This window comes from Pelobates fuscus, chromosome 1 (genome assembly GCF_036172605.1).
Source record: "Pelobates fuscus isolate aPelFus1 chromosome 1, aPelFus1.pri, whole genome shotgun sequence".
In the NCBI taxonomy this organism is placed as follows: domain Eukaryota; kingdom Metazoa; phylum Chordata; class Amphibia; order Anura; family Pelobatidae; genus Pelobates; species Pelobates fuscus.
In genome coordinates, this window is record NC_086317.1 from 265,020,576 (window position 1) to 265,043,829 (window position 23,254).

At 43.7% G+C, this 23,254-nt stretch overlaps 1 protein-coding gene across 1 annotated transcript in view; it reads right to left on the reverse strand.

Moving 5' to 3' along the window:
- LOC134612674 (multidrug and toxin extrusion protein 2-like) overlaps window positions 1–21,824 on the reverse strand; it is a 61,584-nt gene extending 39,760 nt beyond the window's left edge. The window contains exons 1-2 of the mRNA XM_063457097.1: window positions 21,571–21,824; window positions 12,854–12,955 (exon numbers count right to left, since the gene is read on the reverse strand). Coding sequence (XP_063313167.1) covers window positions 12,854–12,955; window positions 21,571–21,786 — 318 coding nt within the window. The 5' untranslated portion in view covers window positions 21,787–21,824. The remainder of the gene's footprint in view (window positions 1–12,853; window positions 12,956–21,570) is intronic.
- Window positions 21,825–23,254: the final 1,430 nt, after the last annotated feature.

A 23,254-nucleotide genomic window follows, 5' to 3' on the forward strand; every position in this document is an offset into this window, starting at 1 on the left:
CTGTAAAGTCTGACTCACAGAAAAGCACTGTAATATAAGTGAAAATTGTCTGTATTCAATTATTCCTAGTCACTATACCGAGAATTGTCAGAAATGTAAAGGGAACATGTCATGTGTCTCTTGACTTTAGCTTTTACAAGAGCTTAAAATTCCATCTAAACACTGTGCTAGGAAATGTATAGATTTGGAGAAAAAAAAACTATTTAAAAATCAGGTTTTCTCCCACTGACTCCCAATTTCTGGGCAGATAGTCGATGATGTCCCTCTGCTCTCCACCCATAGCAACCACAACAAATGCACAGTGGTTGCTATGGCAACTCCCTAGTTGGCACTTATAACGCCAGCTAGGGTGTAAAGGAATAAAGTGAAGTGACATCACTCTGTTCAGATGCCAGCAACAAAGTCAGCGTGTCGGCGTCATGGAGGTTTGCCCTGCTTGAGGAAGTGTAACCAAGCATGGCAAATCAATGAAACCTAAAGGAGGAACGTAGGCAGACCAGAGGTGGGTGTTACAGAAGTTGTAGTAATTAACAAATGAAAATGTAAATGATAAGACCATTTTAGAACTTAAGCACATTTTCTATTTTTTTCCCAGAGAGGGTGGGCTATTCACTGACTATATATTGCATGGGATCCGTCTTTATATTTGTACAAAACAATGTATTTGATATTTTTTTTGTAACTTAACAGAGATAAGTAAATGGTGGATGTCATTCTTTATATCCCTTCACATTTTATGTTGTACATAAACGTTAGAGAGCAAAGATTCAGAACAACGATATCGAAGAAAGTTATTGTGATATTACAACACTAAGAGCAGTACACCAATGTTCACACTCAAACCATGAGAAGATACAAGTAGGCACTGAGAGTGCGAGTTCGAACAGAATTATCAACTTCTATAAATGGGTAATCATACATTGCGATGTTGGGTGGTGCAGAAGTGTGGCTAGTCTCACGTGGGAACCTACTTAATTCCCGACAGAGCTGCAAGGTGTCATGTTGAATCTTTAGTGACTTGTTTTTAGACCTTGACCTTTCTATGGGTAGCTATTATCTTACCTGCAGTGTTTTAGCAAGGAAATACCTATGGCCTCAATTCAATTCCATTGACCAAGAGTTGTCAGGAGACATTTAATGCATTGACACTGGATTTTAAGACCTCTGAAAGTCTAGCAGTATAACTCAATAAACGTGTTGGCCGCTCATGTCAGATCGTCAAACCAATGTGCTGAAGAAGCACACCCATTGGCCTACTTTGCGTGATGGGGGGATCTTTGGTGATGAGTGTGACTCCCACACTTGTACAATGTAGACCTTAAGAGGTAAGGTAGTCTGTCGGACTTGTAGTAAGGAAATGAACCGGTCAAGGTCTGGCAGCGGGCGTCTATCGGGTACGCACCAGCAAGGCCAACATGACCCATGGTACTGTTCGTAAACCCTGCAATTATAGGGAGTGCGCTGGGGGGGGGGGGGTGTCTTAAGTGGGTTCCGGATTAGGCATTGACGACTACTTGTGTCGGTCATAAGCTCTGCACTCTGTACCGCAGGGCCAGCATGGTGGCCCGGCGGGGTCCCAGTGTACCGGTCTCCTGCAGTTCTGCAGGCCCCACCCGGGCTCAGCGCGCAAAGCTCCAGCTCAGGGCTAGACGTCAGGTTTGGTGTGGGCCCTCGAGTCTATCTGGGGGTATGGTTTAGCGGATGGTCTTGTAGTCATCCCTCTGGTTATGTCATTGTAGCGGTACTTACCTTATCGGGGGGCCGGCCGCGGTCCTCTCTTCAAGCCGCGCGCGGTCCTGCGGCTGCACGAGCCGCGCGCGGCTCATCCGACTGCTCAAACAGGAAGGCGGGCAGTGACCGCGAGAAGCGGTCACGTGTCCCGCCTGCAGCTAAGAGCGCGCCGCGAATCTCGGGCGCGCTCTTAAAGAGACAGTGGGAGCCTAAATTGCAAAAAGGCTCCCATTGGCTCCTGTCATGCCAATCACCCCATACACTTACCTGTTGGGGGAGTGGAAGTGACAGGAGCCAATCACGTTAGTTTGAAGGCTACTTATACTTACCCTTTTCCCTTAGTTCCTTGCCCTATCGTGGTTTCTGCTACAGTTCCCTTTAGTGCTTGTTGTATTCAGTTGTGTTTCTCCGTACTTGACCTTGGCTTTGTATTCTGACTTCATTTTCGCTTTATCCTTGTCTGTACTGTTTGCCGGCTTGCTGATTCCTGTGTACCAGACCCCGGCTAGTTCTCGTTTACGCTGTCTCTTTGTGCCCTTGACCTCGGATCGCTCCTGACTCTGTACTTCTCCTTTACGTCGAGTCCGGCCACTCTAAGGTCCGGTAGACGTTTCCCTCCTCTGTGCTGTCTTCTGTTTGGCTGGATCCTGCGTGTAGGGGTATATACTCGTTACATTTCGATAGGGCCATGGACCCCGCAGATTTAGCTCAACAGATGGCGACCCATGAGGCTAGATTTGTAGAGCAGGATCACCGTATGGATCAAATAGCTCAGGCTCTCCAGACGCTCTTAGCTAGAACCATTCCAGCAACCGCACCTAACCCTCCTACACCCCTGCTTCCTGAAGTATCGACTATGCCTAATGCTGCAGCACATTTAACGCCTCCTCCTAGGTATGGAGGGGATTCTAAGACATGCAGAGGGTTCATTAACCAAATAGAGTTTCATTTTGAAATGTATCCACGTTCATTTCCCACAGAGAGGTCCAAAGTTGGGTTCTTTATGCACCAACTTACCGACAAAGCACTTGAATGGGCAAACCCTATTTGGGAGGCTAATGGACCTATGGTGCATAACTTTCACAGTTTCCTAACAGCTTTTCGCAGAACTTTTGACACTATGAAAAGGTCTAAGAATGCCGCTAGAGCATTAATGAGGGTTAAACAGGGTTCTAGGTCTGTGGCTGATTACGCTATACAGTTTCGTACCCTTGCCTCACAGGTCGATTGGACCAATAATGGGTTAACTACTGCCTTCATGGAAGGCTTATCAGATTCTATATTGGATGAGGTAGCGGCTAAGGAACTTCCTGTTGCCTTAGAGGACCTTATTGACTACCTCATCGATACAGATAATAGGATTCGGGACAGGCTCTATACCAAGAACAGGAATAGACGTTTTGTTACGCCTATTCACCCCAGAGTTAATCCACCGGAGAGTGTAAAAGTATCTGAAGAGGAGCCAATGCAATTAGGGGTTGCCAAACTCTCTGATAATGAAAAATTACATAGGAGAAGGGAGGGACTCTGCCTATATTGTGGTAGGAGAGAACATATGGTAAAGGAGTGTCCTCTGCTCCCGGAAAACTCTCGCACCTAAGACCTTATAGGGGACTGGCCTTGGGTGTGATTTCTAAGTCTCCTACATTGCCTCCTAACCGACTGCTTCTCCCTGTTTCTTTACATATGGGAGAGAGTTGTATAGTTGAAAACATATACGCCCTGGTTGACTCTGGGGCAGCTGAGAATTTTATAGACTCTGGTTTTGTAAAGAAAAACAATATTCCCATCAGGGAGAAGGAGATACCCTTGGCCGTTGAGGCCATAGATGGTAGACCATTGATATCTCCAGTTGTTACTCACGAGACTGCACCGCTACACATGTACACAGGGGTTCTACACTATGAAACCATTCGGTTCCAGGTCATCACCTCTCCCTCTTCACAGTTGGTGTTAGGGTATCCATGGTTACGTGCCCACAATCCCATTTTTGACTGGGAGACAGGGCAGATAGAATCATGGAGTGAAGCCTGCCATGAGTCATGTACTATTGAAGTCACGCCTGTGAATTCTATTAACGTTCCTACTGTTCCTCCTTTATCTACGGCTATACCCTCTCAGTATTTAACTTTAAAGACTGTCTTTGATAAAAGAGAGGCTGACAAATTACCGCCTCACAGACCCTACGATTGTGCTATTGATTTGTTGCCTGGTACTATACCTCCCAAGGGCAGGGTGTACCCCTTATCGGTTCAAGAAAACCGTGTCATGGAGGAGTACATTAAAGAATCATTAGAAAAGGGATTTATTAGGAGATCCTCTTCTCCGGCTGGAGCGGGGTTCTTCTTTGTATCGAAGAAAGAAGGTGATTTAAGACCTTGCATTGATTATAGAGGTCTTAATAAAATCACCATCAAAAATGCTTACCCTATACCATTAATAACAGAATTGTTTGACAGGCTCAAACATGCTACGGTATTCACCAAATTAGATCTTAGAGGAGCATACAATTTGATACGTATAAAAAAGGACCACGAATGGAAGACAGCCTTTAACACTCGGTCAGGTCATTATGAGTATACCGTCATGCCATTTGGGCTTTGCAATGCCCCAGCAGTGTTCCAAGAATTTATTAATGATGTCTTAAGGGACTTTATTCACTCATTTGTTATTGTGTACTTGGATGACATTTTAATATATTCTACAGACATTCACACTCATCACAGACATGTTACGACAGTTCTGAAGACCCTTCTTGCTAATGGTCTTTATTGCAAATTAGAAAAATGTCTATTCGACCAATCCGAGGTCCAGTTTTTAGGGTATTTGATTTCCGCTGAGGGTTTTCGGATGGATCCCCAGAAGCTCGCTGCGGTCATAGAATGGCCTCTGCCGCAAGGTCTGAAAGCCATCCAGCGTTTTCTGGGTTTCTCTAATTATTATAGACGTTTTATCAAAGGTTTTTCGTCTATAGTAGCGCCTATTACTCGTATGACTAAAAAGGATGGCAATACACGTGTCTGGTCTACTGAGGCACTTCAGGCTTTTGACTTTCTTAAGACTACGTTCGCCTCTGCCCCTATTTTACAGCATCCTGTCCCCTCATTGCCATATATACTTGAGGTTGATGCTTCCGATATAGGGGTAGGTGCTGTCTTATCCCAAAGAGAGTCTCCTGACAAGCCATTGCATCCTTGTGGCTTCTTTTCTAAACAAATGTCCAAAGCAGAAAGGAATTATGATGTGGGTAATCGCGAACTCCTTGCTATCATTTTAGCACTCAAAGAATGGAGACATTTGTTAGAAGGCACTAAGGATCCCATCCTCATATTTACGGATCATAAGAACCTGTCCTACCTTAGCGAAGCTAAAAGATTGTCTTCCAGGCAGGCTAGGTGGTCACTGTTCTTGTCTCATTTTAATTATATAATAACCTATAGGCCAGGTGACCGGAACACTAAAGCGGACGCTCTGTCCAGACAATTCGAGACTATTGACAAACAGGAGATTGATGTCACTCCTGTCATTCCCCCAGACAGGATAATAGCAACTACTATATTGTCTATTTCCTCGTCCCTCTTGCAGGCCATACAAGCGAAACAGAGCATGGCACCTAGCGAGAGGCCTAATGATAAATTGTTCGTTGACGTTCCCGAGAGACGGGATATTCTGTCACTGTATCACGATACTAAGACTGCTGGACATCCTGGTATTTCCAAAACAGTGTCAGCCGTTTCTCGGTATTTCTGGTGGGATACCTTACGTAAGGATGTTACTGACTATATAAGTGCTTGTTCTACTTGTGCATGTATGAAAACCTCTCGTAGAGTTCCTTGTGGGCTGTTGCATCCGTTACCCGTTCCCGAGAGACCTTGGTCTAATCTATCAATGGATTTTATTGTTGAATTACCCCCTTCGAATGGTAACACAGTCATCCTAATGATAGTAGATCGGTTTTCCAAAATGGCTCACTTTGTGTCTCTTCGCAAGTTGCCCACTTCCAAGGAACTGGCTCTTATCTTCGCTAAAGAAGTGTTTAGATTACATGGTATTCCCTTATCTATTGTATCCGATAGGGGTAGCCAATTTATTTCCAGGTTCTGGAAAGCCTTTTGTTCGGAGATGGGTATTTCCCTCTCATTTTCTTCCGCTTACCATCCCCAGTCTAATGGAGCTGCTGAACGTGCCAACCAGTCTCTGGAGCAGTACCTCCGTTGTTTTGTGTCTCACCATCAGGACAATTGGTCTGACCTGCTTCCTTGGGCTGAATTTGCTCGGAATAATGCCACTCATGATTCTTCCGGCCAAAGCCCTTTTTACGTTGTCTATGGCCAGCATCCCGTTGTTCTTCCGGCTGCATTCTCCTCACAGGGCATGCCAGTTCTGGATGAGCATTTGGCTGGTTTGCGTAATACTTGGGAGCAGGTTCAGCGTTCTTTGGTGGACTCTGCTGCCCGCCAGAAGGCTCAGGCTGACAAGCATCGCAGAGCGGCTCCTTCCTATGTTGTGGGGGACAGGGTTTTGCTTTCCACACGGAATATTCGCCTCCGGGTGCCTTCTATGAAATTGGCTCCCCGCTTCATTGGTCCTTATCGCATTATACATAAGGTTAATCCCGTTTCTTATGCCTTGGGTCTGCCTAAGAATCTGCGTATACCCAATGTATTTCACACCTCGTTGTTGAAGCCTTACGTACGCAACCGCTATACCCGGCATACAACCCCTCCCCCTCCTGTCTCTGTGGAGGGTCATGAGGAGTTCGAAGTGTCTGCTGTTATTGACTCTCGTTTCCTCAGGGGTCGGCTTCAGTACTTGGTACATTGGAAGGGTTATGGGCCTGAGGAGCGCAGTTGGATTTCTGCGGATGCTGTTCATGCTCCCCGCCTTGTACGTTCTTTCCATTCGCGTTTTCCTGCCAGACCTGGTCCTGCCCGCCCGGAGGGCGTGTCCTCAGGGGGGGGTACTGTAGCGGTACTTACCTTATCGGGGGGCCGGCCGCGGTCCTCTCTTCAAGACGCGCGCGGTCCTGCGGCTCATCCGACTGCTCAAACAGGAAGGCGGGCAGTGACCGCGAGAAGCGGTCACGTGTCCCGCCTGCAGCTAAGAGCGCGCCGCGAATCTCGGGCGCGCTCTTAAAGAGACAGTGGGAGCCTAAATTGCAAAAAGGCTCCCATTGGCTCCTGTCATGCCAATCACCCCATACACTTACCTGTTGGGGGAGTGGAAGTGACAGGAGCCAATCACGTTAGTTTGAAGGCTACTTATACTTACCCTTTTCCCTTAGTTCCTTGCCCTATCGTGGTTTCTGCTACAGTTCCCTTTAGTGCTTGTTGTATTCAGTTGTGTTTCTCCGTACTTGACCTTGGCTTTGTATTCTGACTTCGTTTTCGCTTTATCCTTGTCTGTACTGTTTGCCGGCTTGCTGATTCCTGTGTACCAGACCCCAGCTAGTTCTCGTTTACGCTGTCTCTTTGTGCCCTTGACCTCGGATCGCTCCTGACTCTGTACTTCTCCTTTACGTCGAGTCCGGCCACTCTAAGGTCCGGTAGACGTATCCCTCCTCTGTGCTGTCTTCTGTTTGGCTGGATCCTGCGTGTAGGGGTATATACTCGTTACAGTCATGGAGTGTGATGTAGGGTACGTCTTATATGGACCGACCTGTCAGGCTGTCCCTATTTCAGGGTTCTGAAGGTGACTGTATTTGTGTGCGTACACCAACTTTCAGTATCTCGCTAGAGAAAAGCATGGACAGCGCGGCGGTCAGTGGGTCTGTCCTCAACTGATCCGCCACCCTAACTAGTCTCCTGTCTCTTTGTCCGAAGGTGGGTAGGGGGGGGGAGTCGGTTGCACCCTGTATATCCGTCTTTCCTGTGGTGGGTTCGGGGGGCAATTACCTATTCAAGGCGGAGAGCGTGTAAGGGTTAGCGGTGGAAGGGTAGGGGTGGGGGTAGACGGGAGGGACGGGGGGAGGGCGAAGGGGCTCGGTCAAGAGCAGGGGGCCCGCTGCCGCCCTCCGGCCTGCGGCCCGTGACGAGTAACTCGGGCGTGCAACGCTCGATTCGGCTCCTGAGGACCATGCGTGCCATGTAGTCAATCGCGCGCATTGCTCTCCTGTGCCGTGTAGGTCTGCCGTGAGGCTTTCCATGTTAAAGATTTCTTCTACCTTCACTGTCCATTCCGACACCGTCGGTACCAGCTGCGATTTCCATTTGGTAGGGATCAGGCTCTTAGCCGCGTTCAGGAAGTGTTTCGTTAGGGACATTTTGTATCTGCCAAGCGGTATCTTGGTGTGGTGGAGCAACATCGGGAGGGGCTGCAGCGGAACATCCGACTCCAAGATCTCCCTCAGTTTTCCGTGCATTTGTTGCCAGAAGGCGGCTATGGGTGGGCACGTCCACCAATTGTGCAAGTCCGTACCATCCGCCGGCCCACATCTCCAGCACCGGGCTGTCGGTGTGAGGCCCATGCGGCATAGTCTGGCGGGCGTCCTATACCAACAGGTCAGGAGCTTGTAATTAAGCTCCCGAATTTTGGTGTTAACTGTTCCCTGGTGTGTCAGAGCGTTGTTCTTCTCCCATTCGGCGTCCGTCAGGACGGTCCCCGTGCTTGTTCCCACTGTGACTGGTAGGGGGCCGGCGGCGGCCGTGTAGCCCTAATGAGATTGGTGTAGAGGACCGAGATGCCTCGTGGCAGGTGCGTCCTCCCAGTGCACAAGGGCAATATAGTGATTTTGTCTGGTCATTTCATGTGCCCACTTTAAAGACTCGACATGCAACTAATGTTTTTTATTTAATTTTTAGGGCTATTTTTTATTCCCTGTCTGGTCCTGTAAATGTTGCAAGAGAGGTGGCTGAAAGAAACAGCTGTCAGGCTCTACCTACTGTTTTCAGATATTTGAAATATTCTACTAAAGATATATCATACTTTAACTATGCTACACTATGATGATTTATTGAAACCCAAAATAGATATTTGTTTTCCCGGTAAACTTCTGAAATCCTTCATAATGTGCGTGCCAAAATGATGAAACTTTACTTGGTCCTCTAAGACCATTTTTAAAATTAATTTTAGCGTGTCTTTTACTTAACAACTTACATCTACGAAATCTTGCTTGTGCAAGGTGCTAGGCATTAGTTGAAATACAAGTGTATCTGGGGAATTTGAGGATTGAAGCTTTATATTTATAGGTACATTGTACTCGTCTGCACTTATGTTTCATTTGATTGCTGCACCTGTATGGTTAAAGTACAGTAATCATCTCTACTGATGACATATCCATATCTTTATCTATGCACAATTTTACAACATATTGCTGATAGCTTATCATAAAGTCCCTGAATGAAAAGCACAGAACTTTATTCGTAAACTCTATGACAGTTGCTTACAATTAATATGTGACCAAGATCCAAGAACACGTGATATGGTTAGAAATGCTTTACCTCTTCCAAGATGGCTAATGCAGTGGCTATGATGGCATCCACATTTCCACTAAATAATGTATTTTGCTTTAACAATGCAACACTAGTAATCTAAATACACTTTACAACACTCCAGAGTTATTCTAAATTCTTTAAGGTAAGCAATCATATAAGATTACAGTGCATAACATAATTGTCAATTTGAAAAAAAAAGCATTACATATAATAAATAAATAGTACATCATGGACAAAGGGAAAAAATAAGATTGATGTTAACAATTAAATATGTTAATATATTTTGCATTAGAGTTTAGAGTATCTAGGATATAAAGTAAATTCCCTCTCTTTATTATATCTGTTGCTGAAATAATAAATTTTATATTTCTAATATCTAGGATCTGCTCTTATTATTTTAAAAAATAAAGAAAATAATAGAAATAATTAAAGAAAAAGATGGGGATAGGGTAGAGGAGAGGACATAGCACTGTGCGTATCCCATCAAAATTGTCAATTATAAAAAACTTAAAGACCGTTGGATGTAAATTCTCTCCAGGGATTACAGCCTTTTGAAAATGTATCCTGTGAATGTATGACTTTAGAGGTCAATTCTTCCATAACCACATTATCTTCAATTTTTGTAATAACATATTGTAATCTTGGGGGACCCATTTTGAGCCAACCTGCTGCAATGACTCTACGAGCTGCTAATGTGATTGAATTGAAAAGTTTTTTTATTTTGTTGGGAAAGTCCCTCAATCGTGCAAAATAAAAGGAAGGTCCAAGGAGACAAATCAATTGGTCTCTATAAAACTCCACTTAATATGTCCCTTATTCTTATCCAAAAGTTATGTCGTTTTCAGCAATCCCACCACATGTGTAGTTATGTACCTCTAAGACCACATAGTCGCCAATAAAGGTCAATCAGATTTATACCTATTTATGTAACCAGACTGGGGTTACATGCCATCTGAATAAAATGTCATACATTTTCTCCTGAGACAGGACACTTTTTTTGCCGTAGCCTGCCAAATTTCCCCCCACTTTCCCCCCTTTAAGAGTTTCACCCAAGTCTGATTTCCATTCATTAATTCTTAGTTTCCCCATATTTAGGGTTCTTCACTCAGATGCCTATATAAGAAAGAGATTAGGCCCTTTTTGTAAATTCTTTTATTACATAATAATTCAAAAGACGTAAGAGGCAACGTTTCTTAGATTCCTGCAGGAAGTGCAAAATGTTTTAACTGAAGATAAAGGAAGAAATCATGAGTTTCCAAGTGTGTGTCCCGCCTCTGTTCCCTCTGGCCAAAGGTGTAAATATAACAAGACACCTGCCTCCCTAATACCTCCAAAACCATGTGGTCTCATTCCCGGGGTAATTCGTTTATTGCAGAAAATTGAAGTAATTGGAGATGGGGAATGTGCCAACTCAAATTTAGTTTTTAACTTATCTTAGATATAGTGATGTCCCGAACTGTTCGCCGAACTGTTCGCCAGCGAACAATAGCGTGTTCGCGTTGGGCGAACATATGCGATTTCCAGTCCGCCCCCTATTCGACATCATTGAGTAAACTTTGGCCCGGAACCTCACAGTCAGCAGACACATTACAGCCAATCAGCAGCAGACCCTCCCTCCCAGAATGTGTCTGCTGACTGTGCGGTTCCGGGTCAAAGTTTACTCAATGATGACGAATAGGGGGCGGACCGGAAATCGCATATGTTTGCCCAACGCGAACTCGCTATTGTTCGCCGGCGGACAGTTCGCGAACAGTTCGGCGAACAGTTCGGGACATCACTACTCAGATATATAAAGAATTTAAAATAGATGAGCAGACTGTATGTAAAGACGTTTTATGGCTTTCTCTAACCACATATAATACAAATGTAACCCCAGAAAAAAGTGGGAAAAACAGGGGAAAATAGGAAAAGGAAAGGTAAAACGAAAGTAAAAGTCCCGATACCCGAACTACTTGGCCTGCAGCTGACGTCAACACACAATAAACACAGTAATGATAGATAGCACAATGGAACAGCTCAGAAGCAGGGTTGCTCACTGTAGTGCTCTTATCGGGATTATGTACCTGGCCCTCCATTGTTCAGAAACAAGCTACTTACAGAAGGTGGCAATACATCAGTCATGTCCTCTCCACATATTTTAAAACCCCTGTACTTCTGTATAACTACTGTAAACTGTTACTTTTCTCACCTCTCTCTCAAAAAAAAAAAAAAAACTAATAAAAAAGAAATTGTCAAAAAAATAATAGGAAGGTACATCAAATCCAAAAGTTTTTTAACTTCTGTGGCAGGAATATTAAAATATATTGTGCTTGTTTTGGAGTAATTAATAAATAAAACAAAAAAACACTCCAGAGTTATAAATATATGTATTTATTTATAATGTCGGAATGTTCCTTTACATGATTTAAGAGTGCTCTATGGGATGTTTTAAGCTTTAGATACTGCTGTATAAAGCCTCACTGGTGTTTCTCTAGTACTTCCCTTGGTGGTATATTAAAATTGTGGGTTGATGCGTGGATCGTAGCTCATTGTGGGTTGATTTGTGGATCTTAGCCCAAGCTTTGGTTTAAAAAAAAAAAGTAAAAAAACAGGCTGTTTTTAAAACAGTGTACAATACAAGAGTATCTGCAGAAATGCAGTACGAAGCCTGATCTATACATCAAAATTTGAGATATGCAGGTGATGCATAACAGTACAAGTCTCAATATCTCTAAATACACACACACACACACACATTTCTTTTTAGTTTGAGTGTAATTTGAAATGACTAACACAGGATACAGCTGTAGTTGCACTTAACATCTTTCTGCTTTAAAAAAAAAAATGTATTCTTTGTTGATTTCTTATAAAAGACAATACGATATACATTTATACATAGTACAATTGGGTATTAGCACTTTAATCCCTTGTTGTTTCTCTTATTATTTAGCTGCTAAGACTCACTACATACAATACCACTAAAACATAAAACATTCAAGTTGAACGCATGGGTAATCGGCACAGCTTCTCATCCAATATGCATTATAGAAAAGACATTTGGGAGACCCAATGAGTCCTAACTCTTTTCTGCTTGTGTATATTCCCAGACTTCATATGTAACTTTTCATTCAATTTCTCTAATATTTTTTCCCATATTTTATGAGTTGATAAAGTTGGCAGTGAATTTTTATTTATAAAAAATTCCATCTTCCATTGATATAGGAATTGTACATTGACTTCTTCCCAGGTTGGTACACTACATTTCTTCCAGTGTCTGCCTATAACTAGTTTGGCAGCAGTTAAAATATGGGTAATTATTAATTTATCATTTTTAGTTGTCTGTGTCATTTAACATGAACATATTTCTGCTTTTTATTTGTCTAAAATGCCCAAACTGCACACTGGCATTGCGTTAAAATAAAAAGATGAGCTGATTTAAGGAAGCTGCCCACCAAAACAGCCACACAGGCACTATAGTGTCAGGAATACATGTTTATATTCCGGACACTACAGTGTTCCCTTAACCCCTTAAGGACCAAGCTTCTGGAATAAAAGGGAATCATGACATGTCACACATGTCGTGTGTCCTTAAGGGGTTAAATACTGATATAAAAATATGGATGATATGCAGTTTTCCAACTAACAAAATACTGGTTCAGATATCAAAAGCAGCATTTTTTTAAGTATTAATTTAGATTAATAATACTTACAGCAACAGCGAGTATCACTGAGTCCAGCTCAATCTTTCCCAAATGTCCACAAAAAACAGAACTTACTAAATTTAGGAGAATTACCATGGTCTGAGATAGGAACTAAAAAAAAAAAAAGAAACGGGTGAAATATGCAGTGCATTTTAGCGACTCAGGGCACATTAATTTACATCATTGTTCAAAAAGAAGATTACATATTACAAGAATGAATTAATATACAAATTATCCATCTAAGATCTTCAGTATATGTAATGGGACATCCATGAAAAACCCAGGACAGGGGGACAGAAACACAAAATCAAAAATCACTTTTTTTAAAAGCTCCTAGATTTCATCCTCCAGACTGTCAATCAAACTGCCAGGAAGTGGATTTTCTTTTCATACGTTGAGTTGAGTTTGAGTTGAGGATGTGAGACTTTACTACGAGAAGTAATGCTGGCACAGCATAATAACTGCTGTGCTTGTACAGTCTCCCAATACATTGCTATGGGAAGCATTGGATTGGTGGCGAGATCATCCCTAATTATCATATCCACGATATCCTGGGTCAAGGTGGAGGGGAAAAAAGGAGGCCATTTGGCTGCTAAATCAGATTAAATAACCGCTATTTTTAAAGGAAGGTAGGTACGGTAATCTAAATACCCTTTACAACAGTCCAGCTTTATAAATATATATATTTATTTATAATAAATTGCTTATTAATTTTCATATGGATGTTGCAATGTACGCTTCTTCAAAATGGACATTTGTACATAGTATTATTCTTAATTATTATGCTTTACCGATTACACTGCTATTTTTAAGTTACAATGTTTATTAAAAATAATAATGTGGGTTTAAAATCAGCCACATAAGCACAACGCATTTCGACGTTAGTCTTCTTCAAGGTGCATATGCAGATAAAGTGTAATTCCCCTTTATATACCTCCACCAAGGTACATTTGCATAACTGTTCTTTTGTGGCTCTCAGTCTCCTCGAATAATCGGCACTCGTTAAAAGCTTTGATCCAATTGAAATCTTCCTATACTTCCTTATCGCGTAAGCACTTACGTCATTTCACATGACCACGTGAAACGCCAGGAGCAGAAGAGGAAAAGGATGGCAGAGCCCACAAGTGATAGGTTCAGGCAAGTAGAACTTACCTTTGCCTACACCTTTCCAAAGAACTTTAACTTGTCTGGAAATGGCTTTATAATTCTTCCCAGTATGATGTGCAGAAACAATCATTGCTGATGTCTTTCCTCCTTGGCATTGTGTTAACACACATCTTGATGTTCCAGGCCAGCAAACTGCTAAAACTATGCCTTTTATAGAGGTGGTCACACTTGCTGATGATTCATTATTCAAGGGCATTTGATTAGCAGCACATGTCTGCTACTTAGCCTCTTCCTAGTTTTTCACACACTGCTTCCCCATTTTGGCTTTATTTTTGTTAAATAAATAATGACACAGCGTAATATGTCATGTGTTGTTCGTCTGAGGTTGTGTTTGCCTAATTTTAAGATCTACTAAGAACAGATTATTATGTCCTGATATGTAAAACCATTGAATTCAATCAAGGTGTGCTTTCTTTTTCCCATGACTGTATATACATATAGTTCATTTCAGCTGTTAGGTATGTTGTTTAAATCAAATGGTAAAATCCCATTACAATCAACTGTAATTCCAGGTTGTAACACTATCGTATTGGTTGGTCAGGCATGTTTGGAGTGTGGTTAAATTAGGTATGTGTAAGAGTATGGCTAATTAACCACTTCACAACATTAGGATATGTTATTATGTCCCAACTGTATCTTGATTTAATTCTGTTAGGATGTAATGACACATCTTAACGTTTTGTCGTGAATAGTGTTCAACCAAATTCCTGCTCACACCAGGGAGTCCCTGGTATCAATCAATACCTGGGGCACCTCTCTATAAGATGGGACCCTTTCTATTGCGTGAGACTGTCAGATGCTCTGTTTGTAGTGCTCAAAGTTTGAGTATTGTGGGTCACATACTGTGCTGAACTCTAAAGTTTAGGCTGAACTTCTAAAGAAGCAGTCACATACAGTGCATTCAGACCCCTTATTTTTTTTCACTTTTTTTGTGTTGCAGCCTTATGGTAAAAGTGTTTACGTTTTTTTCCACATAAATCTACACTCAATACCTCACATTGCAGGGTTTGACAAATCTGCTTTTAATCTAGGAACCAGCTAAAAAAGTTAGAAACCAGCTTTGTTTTTTTGTTTCAAAGCTTTAAGGTCAGTATATAGAGTAACAGTAGTATAACGATGCGATATGGGCGAATGTGTGACTCGCAGGTCTTAAAGCAGTGGAATGGTAATGCAAATCATAAAATGCTAGAACATATCAACTTGTTAGGTTATGAATCTTAGTAGCTGTATCAAAATACGACATGAGCAACTTGCATATCTCTGAAGTACGGATCTAGTGTGGATCCCGGTTATGTAGAATTCCACCGGTATTCCTCTGCGGTCAGGTGGACCCGGTCTGGTAAGGGCACCCAGGTTCCTTATAGCTCATCTAAGTGGTTAACTACATGAGTGTGCCATCGTGGGCGACTAACTCTAGGGTTTCGGGGGAATACGTAGAATTCGCTATGTGTTACACATGCTTTTTTTACCTAACAAAGCTTTATTTTCAATGACAATAGTACAATTCTTAAAGAGACCCTATAGTTAGCTAAATGTAGTGGTTCTGGTGTCTATAGCAGATAGCAGGGCTCGACAAATCCCAGGCACCATGGCGCCTAGAAATTTTGACTTGGCGCCTGAGATATGCAAACCTGTTAACTCCAAGGCAGCCGGGCAGCGGCAAGCTGGGGGATTTTGTATGAAGGTGGCATGTTGGGTGGTCGTGGAGGCGGGTGGCTAGCTGCGCGAATAGAAGCAGGGCGGTAAGGGAGCTGGGATGTCGCTGCTCTACTCCCTTAATGAGACCAGGATATGACGTCATATTCTGCCCTGGTCTCACTAAGCGGCAAGCGGGGGAGCAGAGCAGGGACATCACAGCTTCCTCGCTGTCGGCAACAATACACGCAGCCAGCCGCCCACCTTCATGAACCCCCAGTATGCCGCCCACCTCCACGACCACCCAGCATGCCGCCCTCCTCCACAACCAGCCAGCATGCCGCCCTCCTCCACAACCACCCAGCATGCCCCTCGCCTCCACGACCACCCAGCATGCCGCCCGCCTCCACGACCACCCAGCATGCTGTCCGCCTCCATGACCACCCAGCATGCCGTCCGCCTCCACGACCACCCAGCATGCCGCCCGCCTCCACGACCACCCAGCATGTCACCCACTGGACCCCAGGTACTGAATCAAGCAATAATGTGTGAGTGTATGTCTGTCAGTTTCAGTGTGTGGGTCTGTCATAGTGTGAGTGTATGTCTGTCATAGTGTGAGTGTGTGGGTCTGTCATGGTGTGTGTGAGTGTGAGTCTGTCATGGTGTGTGTGAGTATGAGTCTGTCCTTGTGTGTGTGAGTATGAGTCTGTCATTGTGTGTGTATGTCTGTCTGTCACGGTGTGTGTGTGTGTGTGGGGGGGGTCTGTCATGGTGTATGTGAGTGTGAGTCTGTCATGGTGTGTGTGAGTATGAGTCTGTCATTGTGTGTGTGAGTATGAGTCTGTCATTGTGTGTGTATGTCTGTCTGTCATGGTGTGTGTGTGTGTGTGTATGTGTATGTCTGTCAGTCATGGTGTGTGTGTGTATGTCTATCTGTCATGGTGTGTGTGTTTGTGTGTATGTATGTATGTCTGTCGTGTGTGTGTGTGTATATGTCTGTCATGGTGTGTGTTTGAGTATGTCTGTCATTATGTAGGAGTTTAGGTGACCAGACCCCTTCTGTTCGCAAAGGAATGGTGTTTTTACTCACCTTTTTTCCCTACACTGTGCTGGTCTCCCCTCGACTGGTACTGCCTCTATGGCTGAGATATTGTGACAAACTCTGAGTTTGCCAGGAGCTCCTGGAGGAGCCTGCTTGCCAGCCTCCTGCCCACCGACTATGGGCCACGTCAGTGACTGTAATTACCCATATTTTATTCCCCCTAGTTCCCCTGGTTTGGCACTTTCCACGAAAGCCCTGGTACTATTTTCGGCATGAAGACTTTGTGGTTCCCGGTCAGCACTTAGTCGCGATTCTATGGAACTATTTTCGGCTAGGTGACCATGTGTGCGGTCGGTCAAATTTTGACTTCCAGGAAATTCCTTAACCTCTGAACCGATCTGGGTGATTTTTGGATATGTTGGTCACCCAGATCGGGGCTATCAACTTTTGTGGGGTTTTATGTATTTTTTAAGGTACTTTTGGGGTGTTTGGGAAATGTGTTTTTTTTTTGTGCTTGGAGATAATGGAGTTTAATACAGTGATGACTCAATTATCTCCCAGGCACAGGGGAGGGATTATCTTGTTTTGTATGGGAGTGCCCTGGACCTGAGAGCCAATGTAATCATGTGTATGTTTTTACTGTAGTTTACTCTCAGGTCCAGGGGGTAGTGTCCCTTGCATGGGGACCTGCATATAAGGTCAGTGGTGGCTGCCAATAAAGGTATTCCAGCTTGTACTCCCAGAACTATGTGTCGTCTGGTTACTGGGAGGGGAACGGGCTATTCTTTAATCACTGTTCCAGTGTGGAGGATTCAATGGGGAAAGTCCTGGTAAGGACTAGAGCTCCCAGGACTGAGTGTCGTCCAGTGCCTGGGGGTGTCTAGAGTAAAAAGGCAGTGTTTACATTGAAAAGTTTGCAGGGACAGGCTATAGACACCAGAACAACTACATTAAGTGACTAGAGTGTCACTTTAAGAATTGTAACATGCACAATTCCTAGTCGCCATGGCGACCAGGTGCCTGGGATTTGTTGAGCCCTGTCATAGTAACGCAGAAAAACAACAACATATTTTTGAAAATATTGGAAATGTAGTAAAAAGAAAAGACTGAAATATCACATTAACCCCTTAAGGACGAGGGTGTTGTATGCTGTCCTTTTTGGGGCGGTCCTAAACGCCGGCGGGCGGCATAGGACAACCCCGCCATCCAGGGTGCTTACCGGGTCCCCGCTGTTTCCCTGACGGCTTTCATGATCCCGGGGTCTGTCTGGGAGATCAGGCAGACCGCCATCACCACTTACCTTTATCCAGCGCTGGGCTCCCTCGGCAGTGGTGACCTCTCCTCTCCCTCCGACGTTGGCTCCCGAGTGGAGCAGAATGCGCATGCGCGGCAAGAGCCACGCGCGCATTAAAAACGCCCATAGGAAAGCATTACTCAATATTTCCTATGGACGTCAGCGTCTTCTCACTGTGATTTTCACAGTGAGAATCACAGAAGCGGCCTCTAGTGGCTGTCAGTGAGATAGCCACTAGAGGCTGGCTTAACCCTGCAGTGTAAACATAGCAGTTTCTAGGGTTAAAACTAGAGGGACCTGGCACCCAGACCACTTAATTGAGCTGAAGTGGTCTGGGTGCCTATAGTGGTCCTTTAAGTGTTCCTTTAAAGCGGCTTTGTCATTTATTTTTTCTCTGGGCCCCCGACCCACAGATAGATATACATGCAGGCAAAATAAATGTGGCGAAACCAACCTCGCCACTGGGCATTGGAGAAGCCTGTTTGCCCGCATCCTGCCTGCTGACTATGGCCCCTGGGAGATATGGCCCTTTAAATACAGTATTTGGGCATATTGTATTTTATTATGCTGCTGCTGGGCCTTTAAGAACCATCTGGGGACATACTGTGGAGTTACTAGGTGGCCACCATTTAATGTATCAGAGGCACATGGTGAGAACAATGGATGAAGCACATGGTGAGAACAATGGATGGCGGACATTTTAACTCACAGACACTGTTTGGACTTTTCTACACGGTGCCATCTCACCGGTATTTGGTGCACAAAGACATCATGCAGTAGTTTTAAACTATACAACAGGGGACACATTATACAGTTATTATTTTTCATATAGCCTGTATATGTTCTGCGGAATCTGCATTAAACTATATCTTCCAAACTACTGAACGGATCTGGGTGAATTTTATGGGGTTATTGCATGTTTTGGGGTCCCTGTGATATGTTTTATAAAACTGTAATTCTCTGCCTGTGATAATTATATTACCCATTGTGTTCAGTAATCATATCACAGGCAGAGGGGAGGATTTTGTGTGGGAGTGTCTGTGTGTATTGTACGGATTGATTGGTTGTATTTCAAAACCCTGTGGGCAGTACTATGTTTGTGGATTGTGAATAAAAGAGGCTGTATGTGCCAGTACAGTCAGTTCTGCTTGACCTCAAAACGAAGTGTCGTCTCGTTATTGGGGGAATTGGATTGTATGCTGATTGCCAGGAGTGTAAGCTGATTGTATGCTTTTCCTGTTCAGCTGTTTACAGAATTCATATGCTTGAGAGCATTCGTATGCTTCTCCGGTTCGGTGGTTGTGGTGTCACTGCAGTGCTTGGAGTCCTCAGAAAGCGCTATGAGCATCCTTCAACGGAGGTACCCAGTCGGGGTGCCCGTCGATCCGTTACAATAATCACTACAGACCATCATACTTCTAGTGCTAGTAAGCTATGGGTGGTGTTCCACGGTTAGGAATCAAACTATTTTCGGAGAGATTTCAGGAAAATCAGGGATTGGATTGCCTAATACACATAGAGAATGCCCCCTCACTTGCAGTATTGCCAATGTGGAATTTACATGCTTTAACCGGTCACTGACATCCAAATATTAATGAAGTTAATATTGATAATGTGAAAGTTTAAAGGGACACAATTGGCAATATAGCAACTTCAGAAAAATGAAGTTGTTATTGTGCGAAGAAGTCCCAGGCACCGGCTCACCTCAATGGGTTAAACTTATCAAACAGTTTACCCTCAAAATCTTCATTCCGGCATTGTATTGCTCTGCCCCTTCCGGTCCGAGGTTTTAACCAGGACTGAGCATTGCTGATACACTTAAGAGTGTCAGCTGATGTTTTTAGCTTATCTGTATCTCCTCATTCATACAAAGGAGCAAAAATAAGGTACAAATGGTTTGACCACTTGAAGTAAACCTGAACCCGGGACCTCTTCGCATCATGACAACTTAATTCTGATAACATTTTTTCGTGCCCGAAGTGTTCCTTTAACTTCCTTATTTGAAATATGGCAAGCGACCATGCCCAGGAGACCCCGCAGTGTATCTCTCAAAAATAGTTTGACACCCAAAATTGGGGGAGACACCTAATGCCTGTAGGTGAAATACCCACTAGGTTTGTGCTCAAATGTTGTTCAGCTGGTATCAACAAAACAAATGCCTTGTTATCTACTCCCGAACTAGCCAATTTGTCCTAAATTTACCTTTGGAAGATTAACAATGGTATTTAGTGGTTATGGTGTTTAGACTGCCGCTTGAAAGGAACACTAAAGGAACCCAGACCACTTAATCTCAATGCACTTGGTGCAGTACCCTTGGTATTTTATCCCTGCAATTTAAAACATTGAGGTTTACTAGATATGTAAATGTTTTGAATGCAGGGCTAAAAACACTTCAAGTGGACATCTTGCTGACAGCCAGCAGAGGTGCTTCTACACTCATAACCATGCCTGACTCTCTTATGGGACGTCCAAATCATTTGATTGGAAGCGCAATGCGAAGCTTGCCATGCATGTGCTTCTCATCTCAACAATTCAATATGAGAAGCATTGTAATGGAGAAGAAGGCAATGACGAGACACCTGCTAGATGACATTGCAGGAGCAGGCAGCAATGAGTGAGTCTCGGTGCTGGAAAATAAGGTACTTAAAATCTCTAATCTAAGTAATGAGGCGACATTATGTTTGGAATACATGTTTGTATTTCTTAAACAGTGAAAGGGGGGTTAATGTCGGGCACGCGGACTGCATAAGGAGTAGCCTCATGAGGTTTGATGGAGCGAAGTGGGGGGTAAGTATAGCGCTCGCACTAGGGGTTAAATGCAGGGCTAGGGTTAATGGCAGGGCAGCTCGCACTGATAGAAAGGCGGCAAGCTCACGACCAGGGCATGAGCCCTGATTGGTAGATAGCGCGAGGACCACAGTGGAGGGAAAATAAGGGGTATAAATGTAAAGGCGCCAAAATTAATTACCTCAGCTTGTGTCAGACAAATCTGAAGGTTGGCTATATTGAAATATATGAGCTGCTGTTCCCACCCACCCTCCCCCTTTTTTATTTTAGGACGTGACCTTATTATGGGATATAAGTCACCCTCCTGGTCATCACTGGAGGGTTGATTTGGTTTAAGATACATTTATGGTTCTTGGCTTTGAGGGGTGTGGAGCCTTAGAAAGTGGTTATGGTTAATATGTTGGTTTGGTTTAAAGTTATGGTTGATTATTATTGGTTATTGTTTAATTGAAATTATGAAATCCGTAATAAAGGTTTATGGCCATTCTCCAAGGTGCATTATTAAAGTTATTAAATAAAATATTTTGATGAAAAGAAAAAAAAAAGTTTACTTGTGTTTATTTATGTATCACTTTGATTGCAACATTCAAACCTTTATAATACATAGATAGACAGACAGGAAGACAAACAGACAGGAGATAGATTTATACTAAACATTTATTTGGAAATTTCACTCAGCACACTAAAGAAATCTACTACATATGACTATTTAATATTTACATAATTAATGTCACTTATTACAGAAGCCGAGGACGGTCCCATATAACATGTATGTGCAATGTAACTGTAAACATCCCTTACCACCGGTCCGGCCAGAGCTCCCTGTTTCTTTAATTCTCCTGTGAATCCAGCAGGCAGCAGTCGGCGGACATGTCTCCTGATACACAGATGGAGCCTGCCGAACTGATCCCTGAGAAGCGAACACTCCATTGTCCGGTTCCCATCGCTCATCTCCATTCCGCTCATTGTGTAGAAGTCAGCAGGCCCAGCTCTGCACACCCGTCTCTGTCTGGGCATGTGTCATTTATTACCGGTCCATGTTCTAGCACTGGGGACACGCCCACTACGAGGCAGGCTCGGGCCGAGTGCAGGGAGCCGGAGGGAGTAAGTTCTGTGAGTGGAATGACATGTCATGAACACTGTACTGGGTATTATTACAGCCAATGTATTCCTCGTAACATTCTATCCTTCATACAGTTTCTTGGGGTTCTATTCTTTAGAACGATAACAGCAGCAGGTACCACTGCAGGGGCAATAGACAAGTGCCAAGCGCTGAAATAAGACGCACTTCTTTCATTTTTACTGTGGATAAAGTTATTGCTTTTATTTGTTAGACAAAAGTAGTTATAATTGGCAGGGTTCATTATCAAAGGTTTTGGGGGCCAAAACAAACCAATTGACCAAGCCCCCTGACACACTCAAACATGTGCACACTTCCAGAGAGAGTGCACACACAATGCTGAAGAAACACACTCATGGGTGCACGGATTTCTGCCGCCCTAGGCAAAGATCCATTTTGCCTCCCCTTCATGTCACACACTAACTGACAAGACACACACGCTGACACACACACACACACACACACACACACTCACTCACTCACTGACACACACACAGAAACTCACTGACAGACGTAAACTCACCACTGACGGACATATACACACACAGACACTAACTGGTAGACATACACAAACACACACTGACAGACATACTCTCACTCACTGACACACACACACACACACACACACACAGAAACTCACTGACAGACATTCACTCACTGACACACACACTCACTCACTGACACACACATACACAGACAGTTACTGACAGACACACACACTCACTGGCAGACATACACTCAATGACAGACAGACACACACACACACACACACACACTAACTTATTATTATTATTATTAAAAAATTCTTAAGAAACGCAGTCTTGTTACCCATAGGGTCTCGATGCGCATACCAGCAATAAAAACAGATAAAACAATATCCAGCAAACAACAGCATTAAAATCAAGTGCATTTAAACCAGGGTTAAAATTTTCATGTAATCCCGTACGCCTGAGCAAATAAGACTGTTTTTAAGCTCCGGCGGAACTTCAGTAGATCATTCTCAAGTCTTAATGTCAGGGGCAGGGAGTTCCAAAGTTGCGCTCCCTGAACATCACTCGTCCTCCCTCCGCACTTTTTCTTTTTGAATATTGGAATCTTCAATAAGTCCAAATCAGCCGATCTCAAGGATCGACTGGGAGCATAGCGTGTGAATTTATTCTTCAGATAGTCTGGTCCCATGCCATGGATAGCCTTGTATACCAAACAACCAGTTTTAAACAGAACCCGTTCACGAACGGGCAGCCAGTGCAAGGCTCTTAATGATGGAGTGATATGGTCATTGCGGGCCACACCCGTAAGTAGCCTTGCAGCTGCGTTCTGTATCAATTGGAGCTTGTGTATGATGTTCTGGGGCAGTCCAAGGTA